This window comes from Drosophila kikkawai, chromosome 3R (genome assembly GCF_030179895.1).
Source record: "Drosophila kikkawai strain 14028-0561.14 chromosome 3R, DkikHiC1v2, whole genome shotgun sequence".
NCBI lineage: Eukaryota > Metazoa > Arthropoda > Insecta > Diptera > Drosophilidae > Drosophila > Drosophila kikkawai.
The window spans coordinates 25063619-25086333 of NC_091731.1; the positions used below are offsets into that span (position 1 = coordinate 25063619).

A 22715-nucleotide genomic window follows, 5' to 3' on the forward strand; every position below is an offset into this window, starting at 1 on the left:
TTTGGTTTATACCTCTTGAATAAATATCAGGTCCTGAACTTAGTTCAAGTCAGATTGATCTATCTTAGCCTTAATAATAATAACCCCTAGTTAATACCTTATTATTCAAAAAGCTTTAAGAAGAGCATACAATCTTCAAGATTTCCATGTTATACCTTTTTCAGCTGACTCTTACTCCAATCTGAGTCTTCTTTTTAATAAAAAAAAAGTACTTTAAAAACAATAGCAATTTAATTCTGGGATTTCACTTGTGAAATAATTATTTATTCATTTTTTACCATACATTATTTACAATATTCACTTGTGCTATTTATGTATGTGTATATATATCTCTTGTATACGTAGATGTACCACAACGAAAGGTGTTCATTAAATATACTTCTTGAAAATAAATAAATGTTTCCTCTTCTCGTTTTTTTTTTTGTCCATTTCCTTGTGCATTTCTATTACTTCTATATTAGTGTTGTTTATAATTTTGATTAAGAGTTCACACTTAGATATGCAAATAGTTTAATTGAACCGACTCAATCATTAAAGTTTCATTCAATTCCAATTAATATACATTACATAATTAGCAAGTCTCCAATATACATTAAGCTGAAATTGTGTCGTGGGATTTGTTGTGTGTAGTTTTGGTGTTTCAAATAATCTCCAGCCCAGTGATTATTTGAAACGCCCTTTGTAGTCCGCCTCCTGATTCCGTCTCTGCTCCAACTATCGATCACCTGCTTGCATACTGTCTAGATTTGCCTATTTCCGTAGCTCTAAGAGGAACTTCCATCACGACCACTAAATTTGGGGCAAAGTCTACTCCAAGAGGGCTGAAAAAAAATAAATAAAAAATAATTTAAAATATTATTTTTAATAGTTTATCCTTTTTGAAATAATATCATCATGAAAACCCACCTTCACGTTTGCCACGCATGCCTAAGAAGCCGTTGGGCGCCCGCTTATCACCCCAGAGATAGAGCCAAGGATGAACCAGGTACTGCTGCTGGCTTTCCCCGTTTCCCATGCCGTCCGCCTCCAGCTCACTCTTCTTGCCGCGCACCGCCACGAATTTGCTGTTGAAGTCGGCAAAGCGTTGCTTCTTTCCCCTCATGTCGTAGGACTTTTTAAAGAAATTATGCCAGAACTAAGGGCGATTAGATTTTCCAGTTTCTTAAGAATATATTCCCAAAGGATATATCCAATATTTAAAATATTTAATATATATCTTTGATCTTTAATTATAGAATTATACAACTTACCTCTGACAGAGCAGCCCGCTTGTAGTGCTGATGTGACACATCCTTCTTGCCGCGCACTCCCACAAAGGAGTTGACTGGCGCCCGTTTCTGGAGCAACTCCATGGCATCCTCTGCCTCTCCTTCACCGCTCTCGTCATTTGCCAGGAATGAGGGACGCTTGCCCCGCATTCCTGTGAATCCTGTGGGCGCCCGCTTGTTTACATCGCCCTGGCCCGTGACCAGGCGGTCGAGGAAGTCCTGCAGCAGACCCTCCCGCAATCGTTCCTCTTCCAGGTGCTGCAAGACGTCGGTAAGGCGGGCGCTAATAGGGATGAGCTTCTTGCCGCGCACGCCCACAAAGGCAAGCGGCGCCTTCTTTAGCCGCCGCCCGTTCTCGGAGTAGAAGTTATCCGCATCCTCGTCGGCATAGTCTAGCGGATCGGGTGCGGATCCAGCTCCTAGCCAGTTGCCCTCTGCGGTGTCCCGGTCCTCGTCCTTTTTGCCACGCATCCCTATAAAGCTGGAGGTGGGCGCCCGCTTTGCGACGCGTCGTTGTTGCTCGGCTCCCGGCGGCTGTGTAGTGGCGGAGGAAGAGGACGACAAGTCCGCCTCGAGATCGGCGTCCGCTGTGGCCGCCAGCAGGAGCAGCAGCAGCAGCGCCACTGCGATCGAACTGCTCTGAGTGAGCATTGGACGTTGACTGCTTTTAGGCGGGAGTGAAAATCGAGGCGATGCTGGAAAGGCAAGCGAAGGTGAAAAAATGCAAACGAAAAGATAATTTTTATATAAAGAAAATATTTTAAAATAAATTTAAAATAAATCTATAATTATTTTTCACATTTAATGCATAATTATTTTCTCAAAAACTTACAACATTTAACTGCCAGAGGAAAAACGAGGCAAACACATATACATAACTAGGAAAAACCCCTTCAAAAATGTTTTCCATTTCATTTCCTGTTTTGTTTGTTTTGATTTCTTTTTGGTTTTGCATACATTTGCCTTGGTGCACTTAGACTCACAAATGCCTCGCGGCGGCGGCGTCTACTTGACCTTTTTGCGGCCGGGTTCTGGGCCAGAGTGCGGCATGAGTGGGTTAAGGCATGGGTTAAGGAGCCTCCTTCCTTGAACGAGGAGGAACGGGGATGGCTTTAGCATGCATATGCAAACATTTTCGCTGCTCGTTTGGCGAGATGCAATCGAGGGAAATTGTAACGGCGGCGGCTGCTGCTACTGCAGCTGCAATTTATAGTTGCCAGACCAAGGCGAAGGCTACACTCAAGAATTTCTTGATTATATTTTAGATATTTGGATAGGTTATATAGATTTTATCCGTGAATAGTATATTTAAGCTATAAAGTGGAACAATTAGTTTATGTACAAGGCTTTGAAAGAATAGTTGTGCACTTTAAGATACAATATCTTTGTCATTTAATTATATATTTTTGTTTTATTTAGAAACTATTCCTTCTAAAGATATTTTAAAATACTTAATTAAATATTACAATATTACAATTACAATACAAAATATGCAATGTTCCTATTACAAAATTATGATATATCGACAAAATATCGAAAAAAATCATATTATGTAATATATCGAAATTTAAATAGTCGAAAGTACAGGGTTATTTAATATTTAATACATGTATCTTAATACAAAATATATCTCTTACAGAATAAAAAAACAGCGCACATGTATTGCAAGGTTGAAATAATATTTTATTTATCGACTTTCGGGTCAAATATCGATATAGAATCGATACAAGCATATTTTCAGCCATTCTCCACCTGTTTGCTATTAAAAATGCATTTTGTTTAGTTGATTTCTAAGTGCAACTTCCACAGCTGGGAGCTATTCTTAACGAGTTGACGCCATGCATGATTACGCCGCTGAGTTGTCGTAACAGCCACGCCTTGTTAAGTTAAATTGCCATGCAAATGGAAGTGCCTCTGGCTGCATCTGCATCTGCATCAGTAGCTGGAGCTGAAGCTGAAGCTGGATCTGACTCCTCGATAAAACCAGGGACTGAAACAGGAGCAATTGGTGTTACAGCCGTGGCGACGTCTAACGATGCGCACAGGAAACAACAAACATGTAATTCAATTGATTGCCACCGGCGGCGTCAACCGCAAACAAGCAAACATTGCACGTCGGACGGTGGCTGGGGGCGGAAAGTGCTGGAGCAATTCAATTGAACTTAGCGACATGCATTTGAATTGAATTGATGCTGGCTTTCGCCACAATCAACAGGTTGTCCAGTACTTAAGCCCCCATCATCACTGTTATGACTATGACTTCGTCGCTCTGCCTCCAGCTTTGTTTGCCTTGGCGTTAGAGCGAAGCTTAAGTGCCAAATGCCCCAAAGTTCTAGCCTTTTAAATCCCAAATTATACAAGCACACAGACCAGGGAGACGGCAATGGAAAATGTCAAAGGATCAGCAGAAACTTTAAGGTAACTATGGGATGCGTCTTAAAAACGTAAAGGTTCTTTTTCAAGAAATATGCCATACTTTTATTGATATTTAATATTTCCTTTAAGATCTTTAAATTGTACTTCTAAAAAACCGCCAAATTCCATATTTTTGATCACATTTCAAGCCTATGTTCCTGATTATCCCACCGTGCAGTGTCCAACTAATGCCACTAAAGTTTTGCTGCTGCAAAATTAACAGGCGGCAAATGTGCCGAGCTTCCGGTTCTCAAGCTACCTGTCCCCGGCTCGACATGCCACGTCCTGTCGGCAGGATGTCAAGCCGACAGCAGTCAGTCGGACAATGGACCCGATCTAGGACTAGTCCGGAGGATTGCCGGCTCCCTCAGCCCCTGCCTTAATGTGGTGGTGTGCGGAATGCGGCTAAGCTGTTAACTTGGCCATGTCTGTTGTCTAATTGTCTATGTAAGCCACCCTGCACCCTCTATCCGCCTTGTTCCCGGGTGTGTTCCCTGGTAGGTATGTGTGCATATCCCGGAGGACACTTTAAACTGCCGACAGGCGTGTGAGATTAAAGACGTGCCAAGGCGGCCTACGTCTGGATTTACATTTCGGCCAGGACATTGTGTGCTCTGAGTCGGCTTCCTGGTGGTGGGCGGGCAAAATAGGACTATTAGCCCAGATGGAGGCCTCCGGATTCGGACCCAACGAAAAACAGAAAACAGAGCACAGAAAAAGGGAACCGGAATGAACAGCAGAGAGAAGAACGTATGAAATTAATAATAAAACAACATGGAAAATTCACTTTTTGGCCAATTGCCCGCGGCTGCATTCCCATGTCACCCTTTTGGCATGCGAAGAGGCCGAGTTTCGGGCCAAAAACAAACACACGGACACACAGTTAATGCATAAAATATGAGGCGTGACTGTACTTTTGAATCAACTTTCTGTGTTTGTAGCCGGCAGCTGCTGCAGCCAATTCGGAATTTTCACCGATATCGGAACGTGCGTGCGTATTTTAAATAAATTTACATTTATGTCGGCGGAGCGTCTACGGCATGTCGATGGCCCCTTAAGGGAGAGACATGGGTCTTTGGGAAATGCTTAACCTAATATAATCATAATGTGCTAAAAGCTAAGGATCATCTTGGGCTGAAGCAATTTCAAGAATTCTAGGAAGAAACTTCAGGAATATTATTTTTAATCAACTCAGTGGAGAAGGTTAAAATATAAATTGGGGCTTGGTTCTCTCTTTTGGCAACCCGAAGATTGTCATAAATCGTTTCGAGACCATCATCTCAACGTCAAACTGGAAATTCCTGAGCCTAAAATTTCTCTCAAACTATTTGTAGAAATCTTCATGAGGAGGATCAGTCTGGTTGTTGATGAAGCTTGATAGGGGACTCAGGTTCTGTGGAAAAGTTGAAACCACTGGCACACGCCCAACAGCACCCGCTTTGCTCTTGATCGAATCATCTTTAGAAAACAACTGAAGGAATTCTGTTCATCAGAAATAGAATCTACTGATAGCCAACAAATCGCTAGGGGCCTGATCCCAAGTCAATCTTATCTCAGGCTTTTGTTTATGTCCACAGTAAAGTCGAATTAGAGTGTAAAAACTATTAAATAAATACATTCTTTTAAGTTTATTTATAATTTAATTTAATTTAGGAAATATAAAAGTATCTTACATTATATTCAGATTATTAAAAAACCCTTAACAAATCATTTATAAATATTAAAGAGTTCTTTCTTTTTTTGGGTACTTTAAAATGGATAAAAAAAAGTTTTTTTTTAAATTATATTAAAATTATATATAAACATTTATTAAAATGAGTGGTCCTATAATTTCTAACTAAAGAAGAAAGAAAACACTAATTGGTTTGTGTAATTTTAGCTTTCCCTTAATTGCATTTCCCCGAGCTGCAGTGTTGCTGGCAACATCAGAACCATGCTGCGATACAAATGTTGCTCAGCTTGTGTACTATGGGGCAAAAAGCACTTTTTTTAAACAAAACCAATAAAACAAATTTTAATTTAAAAAATATAATTAATTAAGTATATTTTGTAGAGTATTTAATCTTCTTATACTTTGTGACTTTGTAAATAACTTTGATTTGGTGTGTATTTGGTATGGTAAATTGCAATACCAATGAAATATTATATACAATTAAAAAAATATATATTGACACTAAAAATATAGAAATATTTATTATAATAATTTTATTATTATTAATTTTAAAAATTTCAGACCACGAACAATTCTTTCAAAATTATATTTTGTTATACCTAACTTGATTATAAAACTAGAGTTAAAAAATATGGATTAATTTTTATACAGTCAGTTAATTTCAATCTACTCAAGCGCAGTCTTACACACAGCACGGTATTTATAGTCTGCTGTTTTGCCACAAAAAATAGACGTTTGTCCCACAGTGCAGTGCAATTATTCTGGCCTCATGTTGCCAGTCTCGGGTCTTCGGTTCTACACTTAAGCGGGGTTTCTGGTCAACGCACGATCAGTTTGAGTTCGGATTTAAAGCGGAACGACAGCCTCGCCTCCAATATTACACTAACGGTCGCATTTGTTCTTCGTGTTCTTTGTGGCGCTGATCTAAATAAAAGTATTAAGTAAATACATTTTCTGCTTAGTGTCAAGCTATCAGCGAGGTGAGTTTCTCCTGAATATTTAGTGCAGTATCTCCATTATACGATCCCGGATATCCACCCATTCGTGCGCGCCAAAGAACCAACTTTCACGACACATTTCAAGCAGAGCTAACGGGGAACACAGCGGGGTCTATGTAAATATTATTTACATTCCCTATAGGGTTGGGTTTTGGGGCAATGCAAAATAATTGAATTGGGTCAAATGCCTAAAATGTAAAGCCCTCGGTCCCGTCGCCGATCCCGTTCCGATTCAGTATCAGTATTACAATTTGTTTGCTTTTGCTGAGCATAACAATTGTCACGGCTCCCTTATATAGTATGTATGTTAATATGAATGTAGGGGGAGTTTTTCATTGTAAATATTTTCATTAAAAGGTTAATTGCCATCTCAGGGACTTTACTTTACATCTGTAAAGTCCCCCCTTACTTTCAAACTATATACATCCTATATAAGGATCCGTGGCAATTGTTATGTTTTGCTTATCAGGGTTGAATCTGCTGTAGATCGTTCAGGAAATCACCGAACGATAGCAGAAGGGAATCACAAGCTGTAATCAGCAGTTGGGAAATGTACTTATTTTTAATTATTTCTTTTTTTGTAAAGGTGATGCTTAAAACTTTTAAAAATGTGGCCATATTTTCATTAAAAAACCCTAAATATTTTTGATGAATAATAACTCACACAAAATAACAAAAAGAAAACTTCTTCAAGCGGAAAATGCCCTCCAACTTTTAACTGAGGACTGTGAATCATCTAAATAAATATTGTTTATACAAAAATAACATAATGATGCCTGGACAAATACTCTCGGTTTAAAATAATCTCCCGGGAATCCGCATTGAGAGCAAAAGTTAGAGACAACACAAACACACGTAGCAAACATATGTCAAATCGCATTAGCTGAAGACATTGAGGCGAACAAAAAATAAAAGCAGTGCGGCGATAAGAATGAATCCGTAATAAACCGTATTCGAGTTCTGAAGTGAAGAAAACAATCTATTACTTATGCGAAACAGCTGCTGTTCAGGTCAGATACAAGCGTATGAAATTTTAGCCCCAAGTATCCAGAGTAAATAATTGACTTGGGCTGAGCTTGCATTAATTAATGAGAACCGTTGGGAATGCAGCAGCAACGTGCCCGAAAGTTTCGTTTCACTCAACTCCCGCGTTGAATTATGGGCCGGGATAAATGGAATTAATTCCAAACAGTTTGCAAGCAAAACAAACAAAAGATTATATCGTTTTGTTGTCACTAAGCAATTGAGCCGTGAACTTCAATTGAAGCCTCCCAGCCGAAACGAGCCGAGCTCTGCGCCGAGATGAACTCAGTTGAGTTGATTTAGATTGAATTCCCAGGAAGCGGAACGGGTTAAGACCAAATGCCAGGAAATGTCAGAAGAAAATAGGAAATAGACTGACCACTTGAATTAGGCGCAGCTCGCAGCTCTGACTTAATTGGGGCACGAGATCACTCAACTGATGCCCTAATTAGCATTGAATATCAGTTATAAGAAATACTCACATTTTACGAGGCAAGCAAACTGCGTGTGCAACAATAATTCACTGACAAAAACCTTATAATAATAAAATACATGTAAAATCCGCCAAGCTCATTAATTAAATCGTATCTAGATAGTACATATGTATCTTACACATGGAACTTTGGGAAATTGATGACTAAAACTGAGCTTTAAATTCGTTTTAAATTGTTATCAACCCTAAGAATGTATTCAAAATGATTGGTTTTAAGTTGATATCATTGCCAAAATATGTAAAAATTTTTTTTAAAGTGGAGTAGATTTTTCCGTTGACACAACATGAAAAGCAACAGAATCAGATAATTTTAAGGCATTATTAATGGAAATTTCTAAGTCGTAAGAGGTTCTCAGCGTTATGAATGTGAAATATAGAATTTCCCGGGTCTCTCTAGCTTTAAATCTTATAATCTAATAATCATTTTCATGTATTATTTTTCAGAATGAAACTGGGCTTAGGGATCCTGGCGGGGACTCTCTTGCTGCTGGGAGCCATCTCGTGTATCTCAGCGAATCGTACTTTCACAGTCGACTATGAAAACGATAGGTTTCTTAAGAATGGCGAACCTTTCCGCTTTATAGCGGGTTCTTTTCACTATTTTCGTGCTCACCCCGGCACCTGGCAGCGACATCTACGGACCATGAGAGCTGCCGGTCTCAATGCGGTTACCACGTGAGTTTTTGTTAATTAGTTACGGAATCAAATAGGTAAATAAACCGTAAACGTATGACAGTTATGTAGAGTGGTCCTTGCATAACCCCCGCGATGATGTCTATGTCTGGAATGGCATAGCCGATCTGGAGCACTTTATTCGCCTGGCTGTGGGCGAGGATCTGCTGGTTATTCTACGGCCAGGTCCCTACATTTGTGCAGAACGTGACATGGGAGGCTTTCCCTACTGGCTGCTCCAGAAATACCCGGGGATTCAACTTCGCACAGCGGATGTCAGTAAGTAACCCACAGAGAAGCATTCTATAATTCAAATTACTTATATCTACCTGTGTTTACTCCCCTCAGACTATCTCAGCGAGGTGCGCATCTGGTACACGCAACTCTTCAGCAAGATATCTCAATATTTATATGGAAATGGCGGACCCATCATCATGGTTCAGGTGGAGAACGAATACGGCTCCTATTTTGCCTGCGACCTCAACTACCGCAACTGGCTGCGCGACGAGACACAGAGCCATGTCAATGGTAAGGCGGTGCTTTTCACCAACGACGGACCCGGCGTTCTCCGCTGCGGCAAGATCCAGAATGTCCTGGCTACCATGGACTTTGGAGCCACCAAAGACCTCAAATCTACTTGGGCCAAACTGAGGCGGTTCCAGCCCAAAGGACCGCTGGTCAATGCGGAGTATTATCCCGGCTGGCTGACCCACTGGACGGAGCCAATGGCCAATGTCAGCACGGAATCGATTTCGCAAACTTTCAAGTAAGTTTTTATAAATTAAGTAAGGTTCCCAGAGATTAATTACAGTGTTATCCTTGATTTCCCCTTCAGAGATATGCTGGATAGTGGCGCCAGTGTCAACTTCTATATGTTCTATGGCGGCACCAACTTCGGTTTCACGGCCGGCGCCAATGAGATTGGACCCGGCAATTACATGGCGGACATCACAAGCTATGACTATGACGCTCCCATGACGGAGGCAGGCGATCCCACGCCTAAGTACCTGGCCCTACGTCGCATCATCGCCCGTTACCTGCCGTTGCCCAATCTGCCGGTGCCCGAACCTGTGCCCAAGCGATCTTATGGAACTGTGCGTCTCACCAGCTGCTGCACCCTATTCTCGCCGGAAGCGCGGCAGCGGCTTTCCACGGGCTTCGTCCAGGCAGACACGCCAAAGTCCTTCGAGGCTCTGGGTCAGTACTCTGGCTTGGTGCTGTATGAGACCTGGTTGCCGAGTTTCAGGCGTGATCCGAGCATCTTAAACGTGGCCGGAGTGTCGGATCGCGGCTATGTCTATGTTGACGGAGAGTACGTTGGCCTGGTGGCCCGGGAGACACCTGCGTTTGACATTTCGCTAAGTGTCAGTGCGGGACGCAAGCTGCAGATTCTCGTTGAGAACCAGGGAAGGATCAACTACGGTCGGAAGCTTAACGACTTTAAGGGCATCGTCCGGGACGTGCGGCTCGACAAGAAGGTGCTGACTAACTGGAATATGACTCAGTTCCCGCTGGAGTCGTACGACAATCTGGAACAGCTCATAGCCCAGTCAACCGAGGCGGCTCGCCTGGGCTTCCAGGAACTGCGGAAGCTGCGAACGTTGCTTCGCACTGGGCCGGCTATCTACCACGGCCACGTGGAGATCCAGAAGGATTCGGATGTCGCGGACACCCATTTGGACATGTCCGGCTGGGGCAAGGGCATTGTCTTTGTAAACGGAGAGAATCTCGGCCGTTATTGGCCATTGGTGGGGCCACAGGTCACCCTGTACGTTCCGGCTCAGGTGCTTAAGGTGGGCTCCAACCGCCTGGTCGTGGTGGAGTACCAGCAGACGCCCACCTCGCTGGAGCTGCACTTCCGGGACACCCCTATTTTGAACGCGAGAACCGTTTAAGTCCAAGACGAGGGACTAACGACTGACGACTGAGGGCCTTTGCCACGTGCATCCATCGCCATACATCATGCAACATTCGTTAATGTAGATCTAAATGTAAATTTATGCGGTTTAAGTTCTTTGTGAGGCATTAAAGCGACCCCGGGGCGGACGCGTACAGTCTGCCTCGTTATCCTTTTGTAAGAGACTCATTAAAGATATGGGGGGACACCGGGAGCTGAGACAGGGAGACAGGGAGACAGGGAAGGAAACGCCAAGGAGCGGCAGGCTCGGGCATGTGTGACCTTTGTGCTCTGGCCAAATTAATCCCAAATGATTGAAATTGTAATCTACAGAAATGCGCTGATGACGAGTTCCATCCAAGTCAAAGGCGGTTCGAGGCAAGTGTCGCGTCTTGGTTCGTTGATTTTTAGGTAGCTCAAACTTTTTTATGGCTGCTCCGAAACCATGTCTTCAAGGAACTTTCCTAGCTGATTAGTCCTCTTAGCTACGCTTGATTTTTAGATGAGAGCATGTCTTGAAAATTAACTTATTTGAAGATACACCAACTTAATATTAAATTGAGTTACTAGCTTTGTAATAAATTTAAGACTCGAACAATTTTAAAAATACATCTAAAAATAATACAAAGGTGCCATAGAAGTCTAACGTGTTTTACTATTATTTAAAATAGAGTATAAAGCTGAATACCTAATACTTCTAAATGGAATTTGAACCCAAAAGTATTGTGGAATATTAATATATGGTTTCTTATAGCTTAATAATAGGTTTAAAGCCTTGATATATTTTTTATTATCAAGCAAATCATTCTTCTTGAGACTGAATTTTAATATTTATACCAACTTAAATAGTTTCAAAAATATTTTAGCTATCCCCAGCCTGCCCTAGTCCTGTAATAAAATATTTACTTAAATTGTGCTTTAGCCACCTGGCCTGCGCCAGTGCCTGTGTATGTGGATGCTATTTTGGTCCAGAGTGCTTTGGGCTGGAGAATCACACCCCGCGTGGCCATCTCCGGTTCCCGTAATGAGTCCGGCAGCCCCAGTTGTTGTAGTTCTTGTTGGCCGGGTTAATTAGTACAGGTAGGCTCACTCACATGCAGTGGCTTACATTTTAAAGCATCTTTTAGGCGCAGCTGCAACTCAAGTATTTGCTGGCTACACATGCCGTAATTGCCCTGTTGTCGTCCGAGTTGACATAAAACAAGTTAAGACCCAGGGGCAGTTTTAAAGCGCCACCTCATGTCATCCGTGACAGACCCCAGACCCCAGACCCCAGATCCCAGACTCGGGACTCGGGACAGTAGTGTCTTTGCGGGCGAGTGCTCTTCTAATGGCTGGCGTTGCGTGCCCGGCCACCGGATGTGTGCCATACCCATCCCGGAATCTGGTTCCCTGCATTGATGTTGCTTTTTATTAGCTCTCGCCGCCGGCTGTCAATTGATGACGTCCATCCATCCTCCATAAACAATGTTTGTGCCCTCGCCGGGCCAAAAGATGTAAAACAAAACAACAACAACACAAAAAAAAAAGCAACCTGCCTGGGAAATATCCCGAAAAAGTTTTATTGTGTGTGCTTTTTAGCACCCAATTGTAATGAGGATCTCATCGGCTAATCAGGCAAATTTACACACTGTCAGCTCAATCCCCTCCGGGATTCGTGAAATGCAATTAACAGCAGCCTCACATAGTTTCCAAAGAATCCCCCAACGATCCCATTATAAACTGCACTTTTGATGTAAGGAATTTGCCAGCATTAAGTGAAAATTTCTCTTTTTATCTTCTTTAAATTGGAGAAAAGCTGGTCAAGAAATTTAATGGTTGAATAGTAAAATTTTGTGTCATAAAAACTTGGCGACGATAATAAAGTGGGACCCCAGGAGATCAGGCGGGATATAAAATCTGTTAAGAAATTTTGAATAATTGAGTAAAAACAGGCTGAAAAATAAAATGAGAAATGTATTTTTCTCTTTTTTTTATGAGGGTGACACATTTATGTGATAACCGTATTATTCATTTGATATTTTTGGTTCTTATATTTCACGCAGTTGTTGAAATTGTGGATATTATTTTTCTTCTTTGAGTAATATATACCTATAATATTTAACGGTTTTTAGGTATCTATTTCAAAATAATTTATTATAATTAAATTAATTATGTCTTTACTCATAAAATTCCCTAAAAAAATATTAAACGATCATGTAAATAAATTCTAAAATTTTATTTTTTAAGTTAATATTTGTGATTCTTCACTTCAACTGGGCTCAAACCTAGTTGAAAATCGATATTGATAATTATATAAAAAAGGAAAAACCACTATCTTTAAGAGAATTTTTGGTTTAAACTGGATGGAACACAAATGAAATTCGATCGCACAGATTTATTTCTTAGAATTATTTTTTAAGCATTTTGCACATTTTTTAAATCATGCAGAGACTGATTAAAGTAAAATTAAAGTCTCACTTACAGATGCAGTTAATTTGAGGATTTTGAAACTAAACTTTCACTGCTCTTTGTTTCACTTTTCTGTCCTTTCTAGCTGGGAGTCGCGTGACGAACGCGCCGAGAAGTATGCAACAACTGAGCGACAGATCGAAGCAGCAACGGTCCTTTATAAAAGCAGCGGATGGCAAGGTGGAATGCGGGCGGATGGACGAGAGGCAGGAGATAGCGCCAACGGACAAAGCCGAAACAGGAAGCACGAGCGGCACCAGGACACGAAGGCAAGCCGAACGTGCTCATTCCCCTGTGCGTGTGTGTTTGCTCGGGCTCGTGCATATCAACAATTGGTCGAATAGAAACTGAGGCATTACCGAGGTGGGTAGAGTGCCTGCACCGCCTTTGTGGTATATGTGTGTGTGGATGCCAGTGGGAAAGCGAAACCGAAAGCGCGGAGTAAAAAATATGCCTCCTCGCCGAGCAATTGAATTGAACGGAAATTCTGTTTGCATATGTGAATAAAACATATGCAAAAAGTAGGCGAAATGCGAAAAAATAAATAATATATAAAAAAGCAATATAAGCGAGGAAGAGAAAGGAGAAAGGAGAAAGCAGAAAGGACAACGGTGCAGCCAACTGGTTGGCCAATTGGCGAAATTAATTTCAATTTCATTTATGGTCTTCTTGCTCTCTTGCTTTTTGCATATATTTTAATATTTATGATTTACCTGGCACATTGTTGGTTTTGTCCCGGCTATTTGTCCAAAAAGTTTTAATTAAAATTATTTACAGGTGCGGCCCATTAAGCAAACAAAACTAGTGTCGTCATCAAGCAAACACACAGCCATAACATAAATTCTGGATAAATTATGTTTTTAATAAAAAATAATACATTTATTCAACTTCCTTCTTGACACCTTTTTTGATATAAATAATATATACATTTTAATTTTTTTAAATACAATTTTTTTAGTTAAAAAAAAAGTGAAATAAATGTTGAAAGATCACTTAAAGAAAATGTAGTGTACGTAAAAGCGTAAAATATACAAAGTACATTATTTATTTATATATCTTTGACTAAAGGTCATTAAAAGAATACATAGTTAACTTCTTTCAAATTTATAAAATTCACGACTTCCAGAGTTTCAGGATGCTTTCAGAGCAACACTTCCGGATTTTAAAACAATATATTTAAAAAAGGTTTTATATTCGGGTTATTTTTTCTACCTCAGCTGTACATTAAACATTTAAATAATTCAATCAATGAATAAACTCATTTAAATTTTATGCAGAAATTGTGGAAAATGCGTCACTAACAGGGGCATCAGAAATGACGGACAAATAAAGCTGCTTTTGAAGCAGCCCGACCACCAACAATGCACTTGAGGCAAGGTCGCGGCAGCGGCATTCAAGATAAGACACCCGGAACACCCACTCGCCACTCGCAAAGGCCAAGTGGATGCCACACACACATCCGGGGGCCAGCAGTTGTTCTGGTTTGCTGCCACTATATAGCCAGTTTTTCGGTCTAAAATTAACTATGGAAGCACCGCTGCTTCCTGCTGGCATAATTTTATCGTTGCCTCCTTCCTCGAGATAAATATATATGCATATCCTTCCGCTGCGGCACCTTTGCATCGTAAAAGTTACAGTGTACGCGCTGCTCAGCTCTGAGAAAATTTGCATTTAAATTGCAATGTATTTCGGGGCGGAAAATGGCCAATTGCTCACTCCGCTGCAATTAACAGATTTGCCAAATAACTGAATCATTCGGCAACTGCCATAAACTCTCTTGGCCAGATAGCCATAGCCCCCTGGTGGTGACGCAACTAAATATTTATTCCAACCAACCATTGGTAAACATAATTAGCATTTAATTAAAATAAAATGGCCCCTCGATAGACAAGCAATTTGTGATTTGATTATCGAAATCAAATAAGACCGCCGCAAAGCCTTTTCGCTTGTGTAAATAGCTGCGCCGCGGCTGCGAATGGGTGTAACAGGACCAGATAAGGTCCTCTCTTTCGCTGGAACTCCAGCTCCAGTTCCGATAACTGCGGAATATGGCAGGCGGTTAAGTGTGCGTTTGATTGGATTATGGCCCTTTTGCAACAGCGGATGACATTTTATGGGTCAGTGATAGACAGCAAATTGGTTTTGCTTTCGATTGCCTCTATTTTTTTTCGGTTGCGGCAGTGCCACCTGTTGCACGGTGAATTCCTTTGGCTCCTCATTCTTTGAGCAGGTGGTGCAAATTCAATTTAAAATTGCACTCCACGCGACAGGGTGGTCCACAGAATTATAAAGGGATGAGCAATGGACTGGCAACTGTGCTGCAGCGAGGGGAGGTTAATTACTTATGGGAATTTTTACTTTCGGTAATGGTAAATGGTAACAATTAGGATTTTCTGCAAGAGCTGAGGAATAATACAAGAAGGTTTTTATTTTTTCAATCGACTCTCAAAGTTCTTAATTAGTTTATAGTATTAATTATGCTCCTCCTTTAACTAAAAAACAATTTAAGATTTAAAATGTATGTAAATTAATGTAATGTAAATTTAACTTTTACTGATTTTCTGTTCGAGTCTTGTTCAGTGTCATTAACTTATGGCCCTGCCCTCGTCACATTTCCTACTTTTTGTTGTTCAGATTGCTTTTGTTATTTGCCAGCCATTTATTGTTGAGCAAATAAAACGTATTTGCCGCCCATATGGATGGTCGAAACACAATTGATTTATACGAAGGGCGAATCCCCAGTTATTGAAAGTGACAAAGTAAGTATAAAAATGTGGCAGGCGAAAGAATAGTATGCACTTTAACATACCTTTTACAGAAAATTGGGGTTTTAAAACAAAAGAATCAACAAAATAAATATTTTAAAGAAACCTAAATATTTTAAATATTTTTCAAGTATATTAAAACTGAATTTAGGAATCTATAAAATAAGGTTTTGCCCATAAAAGTCTGTTATTTCAAATGTTTGAATTTCACGATCAGGATCACTTATGGTTTGTTTTGGGAAATATTTTGTATACTTAATAGAAGATTACAATTACACGGTATTCAATGAACTATAACCCCCAACTACTTGCACATAAATTACAATGACCTTTTCAAGAGGTAAAAAACAATAAATGAATTTTCTCACAACATGCCTTACACATGTTTTTATTTGAAGGATTTAAATTGAATTAAGGATTACATGTTTACAATTTTAGTGAGTATTTAAGGCTAGGCGTAGAAGCTAAAAAATTAAATAACTGGAATGATATAAACACTAAGAGGACCGTGACGAATACATGAACAGTTTTTTAAGAGCTAAACGAGCTGAAGAAGCTGAGCTGCCACGAGGCGGCCTCCTGTAGGGGCCGCTAAAGCTTGGTTTACACTCAACAATCGTATCTAGACTATATGTATCGCTTCAATTCACATAATTTACCTAAGACGAAAGTGGCTAGAGTATCGGATTTGGCCAGAGGCCCCTTGCGGGTTATTCGATCCTTATAACCCCAGCCCCCACACCGCCACTGTGGGCACACATTGGCGGCATAAAGGTCCATTTGTCTGTCTCTGGATCGTACACCTCGACGGTGGAAAGATTTGACTCGCCATCATAGCCACCGATGGCCCACAGCTTGCCCATGTTGGCGGCCAGGGCCACTCGGGAGCGTTTGCAGTTCATGGGCGTCACCAGCTTCCAGGTGTCCGTTTGGGGGTCATAACACTCCACAGAGCGCAGGAAGGAATTGCCGCAGTAGCCGCCACACACGTAGATCTTTCCATTTAGCGTGGCAACTCCCAGCCGACAGCGCCGGTTAAGCATAGGCGACATCTTGACCCAGGCATCCTCGTTCTGGTCATATCTTTCCACCGAATCAAATATCGACAGTCCATCATGGCCTCCCAGTGCGTAGACATAGCCATTCAGTTGCGTCACACCGCCAGCCGAACGATACTTCATCATTTGAGCAACCTGCAGGGAGGAAAGGGAAATTAAAAACCGATCGATCAGTTTTCCCACGGCTCTGTGGAAAAGTCTTGACTCACAGTTTTCCATGTGTTGGTCTTGGGGTAGTAAACTTCGACAGTGTTCAGCGAAGTGACGCCGTCGTAGCCGCCGCACACATAGATACAGTCATCTAGGGCGGCCACACCCACGGCGCTGCGCTTGCACAGCATGGCACAGCCTTGAGACCACTTATTCTTGCGCGGATCATAGACCTCCACCGTGGAGAGGCGTTCGGTGCCGTTGAAACCGCCAAAAGCGTAAAGCTTGCCATCCAACACAGCCACGCCCACGCGAGATCTATGTGAAAATGAGGCCATTAATTAGGGTACAAATATGTGAGTGGATAAATTACGGCAACACTCACCTCATCATGGACATTTGTTCGCCCATTTTCCACTTTTTGGTGAGCGGATCATAGATCTCCACCGTGCTCACCGACTCCCCAGTGCTGGCCAGTCCGCCCACGGCATATATTTGTCCCGTAAAGAACTCGCCACAGCGCTGACGAGTACGAAAACTCTGCAGCAGACCGCGGCGCTCGGGCATGAGGTGAAAGTCCTTGGCCTCGTCCAGCAGATCGCGACACTGGTGTGAGGAGCGAATGAGCTCCTCGCGAGCCACACGATCTGCCAGGAACTGCGGCGACAGCAAGGGCAGGCGCACTGCGGCCAGCACCTGGGGGAAAAGTTCGGATCTCTTGTCCTCCGCGTACTTCACCCACTTCATACAGGCCTCGAAGATCACCTCCTCGGTGCGTACGTTGAGCTCGTCGCGACGCATCAGCTCCAGCAGCTGGTCGCAGTCCAGCGAGAGGAATTCCTCCGACTGGGAGACTTTGGCAAAGTTCTGGTCAATGTATTTGTCGGCGGCATCGATCAGCTGGCGGCAGATCATCGAGTCGGCAAAGGTACGAATGCCCAGAACGTTGTGCGGGTGGAAGCGGGATATCAGGAAGCTGGCGCAGGCATCGCGTACGTTGGACAGCTGCAGGAACGAGGCGCCCACCATGAGGCTCTGCACGTTCTGGTTGTCGATGCGCACCTGGCCGCTATACACATAGTTGATTAGACTCTCCAGGGCACTCGGCTCGATGGCGCTCTCCTTCATGGTGATCTCCTTGATCCGGCTCTCGGCCATGTTGTTGGTGAACATCGCGTAGAAGTACGGGATGGTGGCCGCCAGCACGACGCGGTGCGCAGAGAACGTCTGATCTTCAACCTGCAATAATTCGGATGCCGTTTTATATTTAGACACCAAGATAATGACAACGCCTGCATCCGAGCTGGGGGTGATTGCTCGCCACCGACCTTCAGAGTGACATCGCACAGCTTGCCCAGCCTCCGGATCTCCTTGAACAGTGGGAAGCTCTCGCCAAACAGCTGTTCATGCTTGTAAACGAAATACTGATCCTCCAGTTGGCTATTATCACTCAAATCCATCACTTCCGCGGATGAAGAAAAATGATAAGGGACACAATAGAGATGCCAAATATTGTTTGGTACTGCAGTGTTGGGTGTGAGCGTTCGTCGATAGATGTTGTCGATAGCGGGGGTTGATGCGATAGTTTTAATGAACGAAAAGTAATTAATTTATTTATTTTAAACTAGGGAGTTTTAATCATTTATGCATATTTTTAACATTCTCAAAAAAACAAATTTTAATAATTATTATGATCCCTCGTTTTTAGTCTCTATTTTATATTATTTTTATTTTAGTTTTCTTGCGCTACCTCATCATGGTGCAGCAATAATATTTGGCGGCGCTGACAACCCTAACAGCTGATTGTGTGTTTTCTTCAGTCAGTCTGATTTAGCAAATTAATTTCCCAACAACTTTCTTGCTGCACACAAAAAATAACCACGACCTGCTCCAACTGAGGCATAGATGATAGGACCAACTGCGAGGACGGGCAGCTAGCAAGCAACATGGACACCACCGCACCACCGAGGGAGACACAGGTCAGGGCGGAGATGTCGCTAAAATTGTTGATGACGTCTCATTTTGTTATTTGCATTTGCAGAAGAACACGAATCCAATCGAGGCGCTGAGCAAAGATGAAATCATCAGCAAATACAAGGGCTTGCTCAACATAGCCAAGAAGGCCAAGCAGGCCAAGGATGGTGAGTGGCTAAGAGAAGCTTCCAGAAGCCACGGTTGACCACTTCGTTCCACTTTCAGAACTCACCGAGGAGAACCGCATGCTAAAGGAGGCCCTGAAGCGGGCGGCGGAGAAGCAGAGCAGCCTGCCAGCCATGCAGGAAATGGTACAGGAGTTTACGGAGAAGAACCTGATCCTCACCGAGCAAGTGAATACCCTGAAGCGAAAGACGAAGGAGGATAGTGATCGCCTGGAGCAATTCGAGATCGAGAACGAGAGCCTGAAGCGCCAGCTTGGGCGGTTGAGTGACGAGAACGATGACCTCTTGGCGGATGTGGACCGCATGGAGAAAGCCATGCAACAGGTCAATGCACTGGGCAATGAGCAACGAAAGAACCTGGAGCTGCTGGAGGTGGACATAGCAAAAATCAAAGAAGCGGAGGCGGAGAACTCCCGCCTGCGAGAGCAACTAGTCACGGTTAACGAAGAGTCAACGCTTTTCCAGCAAAAGTATCAGAGCATGAAGGAGCTCAACTCCGAGCAGCGGAAAAAGTTCAACTCCCTAAAGGATCGCTTCATCGACGTTACTCGCAAGCTGAAGAACCTGAAGGAGTGCAAGTGCGTGCTCCTGGAGACACAGCACGAGTACGCCGCCTCCGTATCCAAGTGGCAGGCGGAGATCATCAGAGCCTCCCAGCTTTTGTGCGGCAAGATGTCTTCCCTGCAGGCCGAGAATGAGCAGCTGAAGCAGGACACCGGTAGAGCGGACAATAATCGACGGAATGACGAGGATGCACTAGATCGAAAGCGACTGCTGCTCAGAATCAATGACCTCGAACGCCTGTCCAAAATTATTAAGCAGTCGCAGGAGCAGCAGCGCAGTAGCCTCGATGTACAACGTCTTTTGGACAAATTAAGTACGATCGAAAAGCTGGCAGGCATCGTTAAGGAACAGCAAAGGGCGGACAAGGAGCACTTGGCCGCCGTAACCAGGGAGCAGCAAAAGAACGAAAATCATTCCAGCAATCTAAACGTGGCCGTCTTCCAGACTAAACTCTCGCAAATGCAAGGCCTCGTCCAGGTCATCGAAAGGGAGCGCAGTAATCAACAGATACAGCTGCAGGATCTGGAGGCCATGTGCATAGAATTGCGCCAGCACAACGAGGACTTGCTCACCCGCTTCCACCTCAAAGAGCAGGAGCATTCCGAGCTGCTGGCCGAGATGCGTGAACTGAACGAGGCGCTCAAGGGACGTGGCGATGCCATCTCCCGGCTCCAAGAGCAGCACGAAGCGGAAGTCAAGCGGCAGCGAGAGTTAGAGGCCCAACTGTCTGGGAGCCAGCAGGCGACGCTGGAAAAGTTACATATAATCGAGCAACTCCAAGGCAGGGTTGACGAACTGGAGCAGGCCAATGCTGATGCCCAGAGTGATGTACTCTCCACGTCTACGATATCACGTGCCGAGGAATTGAGTCGCCTCCGAGAAGTGGACGAAGGCTACGAGGAGAAGTACAACAAACTCAGGGCCCTGGCTGCAAAGCTGAAAAAGAAGCTGCAGGAGCAGACACAGCAACTCAAGGAGATGGATCAGAGTGGGGCTGTCAATCAGGAGGCCCTCAAATTGGCCCAGGCCCAGCTGCAGCAGGACCTGAACGCCGCGCGCGCCGAGAACCAAAAGCTTAAGTCCAAGGAGAAGACGAAGCACTCGAGTGTGCTCAATTTGGAGATCGAAGCAGCCGAGAAATCCCTGGCCGATGTCAGTGCCAAGTTGACTGCCAAGTCAAGCGAGTTGGAAACCGTTCGAGAATCGTTATCCAGCAAAGAGAACACCATTGTCCAGCTGCGCAAGGAGATTGCCATTTTGGAGGAGGCCAAGAACGGCGAAGCTGCGCACTCCCAACAGCTAAAAGAGCAGATCGATCGCATGCAGGTGCAGGTCAAGGACGCCGTTCACAGCAAGCAGCAGGCACTCACCCAGAACAAGGACCTGGAGCAGGGTGTGGAGAAGGCGAAGGCGGAAGCGGAGCAACTGCGTCTGCAGCTGGCGGAGAGTGCCCAGCAGTACGAGAGCCGGCTAAACAAGTCCACCGACCTGCTTAAAAGTCGAACAGAGGAGCTGGAGGCGCAATTGGCGAGCGAAAAGCAACTAAAGCTTGCTGTCCGAAACGCAGAGCGAGCCCATGAGGATCTGCAAATGGAGTACACGGAATACAAGCTGAAGGCGCAGGCGGTGCTGCGAAAGAACCAGACTAAGGGCACCAAAGAGCAGGAGCTGGAGGACGAGTTGAACGCCTTGAGGGAAAGCGAAAGTAAACTCCGGGCCAGCAACGAGGGAAGAGCTGCACGCCTTGCTCAGTTAGACGGCCAGCTCGAGGCACTGCAGCAGGACAATGCCGAGCTTCAGAAGCGCAGCAAGGAGCTGCTGGCTCTGGTAGACGAACTGCGTCAGAAGAACGATCTTTTGACACTGGAAAATCAGCGCCAACTGCAGTTCGAGCACGACCTGATGCAGCAGCATCGTCAGGAAATCGATAGAATAGACGCCGGCCATCGAGAGCAATTGAAGCAGATGGAGCAAAAGCTGGAAGAGTCCCACCAGAAGCAGCAGCTCAACGTCTCCCAGCGCAGCAACACGTCCGCCGTAAGTGGAGAACCCAGTGCGGAGCAGGCCAAGATTGACTTCTTGCTGATGGACCACGAAACGAATTTAGACAGCGTTGCTGGGGGCGACCTCTCCCTAGCCCAGCTGGCGGCCCAGCGAAAGATATCCACTGCCTCGAGACGCTCGCACGACTTTATGCCACTGGACGAGCTCCTTAACACTTCCATGAACCAAATTACCAGCGACACAGTCACCACCATATCCAACTTTGGCCGCAGCGTCTCCCAGCAGGAAGACGATGAAGCAGACTTAACCGCAAGCGGGGACTTTGCCGTCCACAATGCCCAGTTCCAGGCCACCAAGGAACGGTTGGTAATCCAGGAAAGCCGTGTCAAGCACTTGACTTCCCTGTTGGCGGAGAACGAACAGGATCTGGCCAAACTGACCCAGATGAACGATATGCTCAAGGAGGAATTGCGCCGCCAAGAGCGTTCAGAGGAACGGGAGCAGCATATGCATAATTCAGAGTATTTGAAGAATGTTTTCTTAAAGGTGAGTGGCTACTTTAAAAAGAGTTTCTCTAGAACTCATTTGTTCAATTATGCAGTTCCTTACCCTTAACAATGCCGATGAGCGCCAACGCTTGGTTCCCGTGCTGAATACCATTCTCCGATTGAGTCGCAACGAGATGGAGATGCTGAACTGTGTGGCAAAGGGTCAGAAAGGTGACTATTATTGTAGATTTTTGATTTGGAATTCCGCTTAAATGTTCCCTTTTTAGTATCCACAGATGGCAGCACTCGAGGCTGGACGGGATTCCTGACAGCGTGGAGCGGAGGAGGAGGCGGATCCCATAACAATAACTAGGTGTTGTCATCATCATAGAGATTGCTAAATAATTATTGGGTATTATTGGATGTTATTAGATGAGGCCGCATTATGTAAATCTTGTAAAATTTCCTTTTTTTTTTTTTGTATTAATGTATTTTGAAATTGTCCGTTGCTGTTGGGCACACTGTACTTTGTACACACTTGTGGCATTTGTTGATATTCTCCGAGTTGAGCGCCCTATACAGTACTCTCTGAGCAATATACACGTGTATGTACGTACATTCTTTCGTATTTAAAAAAA

At 43.7% G+C, this 22715-nt stretch overlaps 4 protein-coding genes across 7 annotated transcripts; 2 read left to right on the top strand and 2 right to left on the bottom strand.

Annotated features, from left to right (window-relative positions):
* Nucleotides 1-229: 229 nt before the first annotated feature.
* On the bottom strand, nt 230-13013 carry Tk (Tachykinin). Of its 4 annotated transcripts, XM_070286705.1 has the most exons (5): nt 7989-8157; nt 7859-7910; nt 1251-1963; nt 907-1135; nt 230-821 (listed from the first exon to the last, which is right to left on the bottom strand). In XM_070286705.1, the coding sequence occupies exons 3-5, from the start codon at nt 1917-1919 to the stop codon at nt 808-810; spliced, it is 912 nt and encodes a 303-aa protein (XP_070142806.1). In that variant the 5' UTR covers nt 1920-1963; nt 7859-7910; nt 7989-8157; the 3' UTR covers nt 230-807. The 4 variants fall into 4 exon arrangements, with proteins under 4 accessions (XP_070142806.1, XP_017037818.1, XP_041633444.1 ...); XM_017182329.2 differs by lacking the exons at nt 7859-7910; nt 7989-8157 and adding an exon at nt 12903-13013; XM_041777510.2 differs by having other exon boundaries at nt 7859-8157.
* Ect3 (Ectoderm-expressed 3) lies at nt 6200-10619 on the top strand. The gene is made up of 5 exons (XM_017182327.3): nt 6200-6335; nt 8314-8544; nt 8606-8820; nt 8890-9307; nt 9377-10619. The coding sequence occupies exons 2-5, from the start codon at nt 8315-8317 to the stop codon at nt 10434-10436; spliced, it is 1923 nt and encodes a 640-aa protein (XP_017037816.1). The 5' UTR covers nt 6200-6335; nt 8314; the 3' UTR covers nt 10437-10619.
* Nucleotides 13014-16009: 2996 nt separating the features above from the next.
* KLHL18 (Kelch like family member 18) lies at nt 16010-18382 on the bottom strand. The gene is made up of 4 exons (XM_017182342.2): nt 18191-18382; nt 17248-18101; nt 16922-17180; nt 16010-16847 (listed from the first exon to the last, which is right to left on the bottom strand). Exons 1-4 carry the CDS (start codon nt 18320-18322, stop codon nt 16365-16367), a joined length of 1728 nt encoding a protein of 575 aa, XP_017037831.1. The 5' UTR covers nt 18323-18382; the 3' UTR covers nt 16010-16364.
* Nucleotides 18383-18666: 284 nt separating this feature from the next.
* GCC185 (GRIP and coiled-coil domain containing 185 kDa) lies at nt 18667-22695 on the top strand. Its single transcript, XM_017182312.3, has 5 exons — nt 18667-18841; nt 18904-19003; nt 19062-22135; nt 22191-22308; nt 22365-22695. Exons 1-5 carry the CDS (start codon nt 18809-18811, stop codon nt 22448-22450), a joined length of 3411 nt encoding a protein of 1136 aa, XP_017037801.1. The 5' UTR covers nt 18667-18808; the 3' UTR covers nt 22451-22695.
* Nucleotides 22696-22715: the final 20 nt, after the last annotated feature.

Coding starts and splice junctions, on each gene's coding strand:
- Tk (XM_017182329.2), bottom strand. CDS start 1,919: ATGCTCACTCAGAGCAGTTCGATCGCAGTGGCGCTGCTGCTGCTGCTC. Junction 1,136..1,250: donor AGCGGGCTGCTCTGTCAGAG/GTAAGTTGTATA, acceptor AATCGCCCTTAG/TTCTGGCATAATTTCTTTAA.
- Ect3 (XM_017182327.3), top strand. CDS start 8,315: ATGAAACTGGGCTTAGGGATCCTGGCGGGGACTCTCTTGCTGCTGGGA. Junction 8,821..8,889: donor ACTTCGCACAGCGGATGTCA/GTAAGTAACCCA, acceptor TACTCCCCTCAG/ACTATCTCAGCGAGGTGCGC. Junction 9,308..9,376: donor TCGATTTCGCAAACTTTCAA/GTAAGTTTTTAT, acceptor TTTCCCCTTCAG/AGATATGCTGGATAGTGGCG.
- KLHL18 (XM_017182342.2), bottom strand. CDS start 18,322: ATGGATTTGAGTGATAATAGCCAACTGGAGGATCAGTATTTCGTTTAC. Junction 17,181..17,247: donor GAACAAATGTCCATGATGAG/GTGAGTGTTGCC, acceptor ATTTTCACATAG/ATCTCGCGTGGGCGTGGCTG. Junction 16,848..16,921: donor AGACCAACACATGGAAAACT/GTGAGTCAAGAC, acceptor TCCTCCCTGCAG/GTTGCTCAAATGATGAAGTA.
- GCC185 (XM_017182312.3), top strand. CDS start 18,809: ATGGACACCACCGCACCACCGAGGGAGACACAG. Junction 19,004..19,061: donor GGCCAAGCAGGCCAAGGATG/GTGAGTGGCTAA, acceptor TTCCACTTTCAG/AACTCACCGAGGAGAACCGC. Junction 22,136..22,190: donor TGAAGAATGTTTTCTTAAAG/GTGAGTGGCTAC, acceptor TCAATTATGCAG/TTCCTTACCCTTAACAATGC.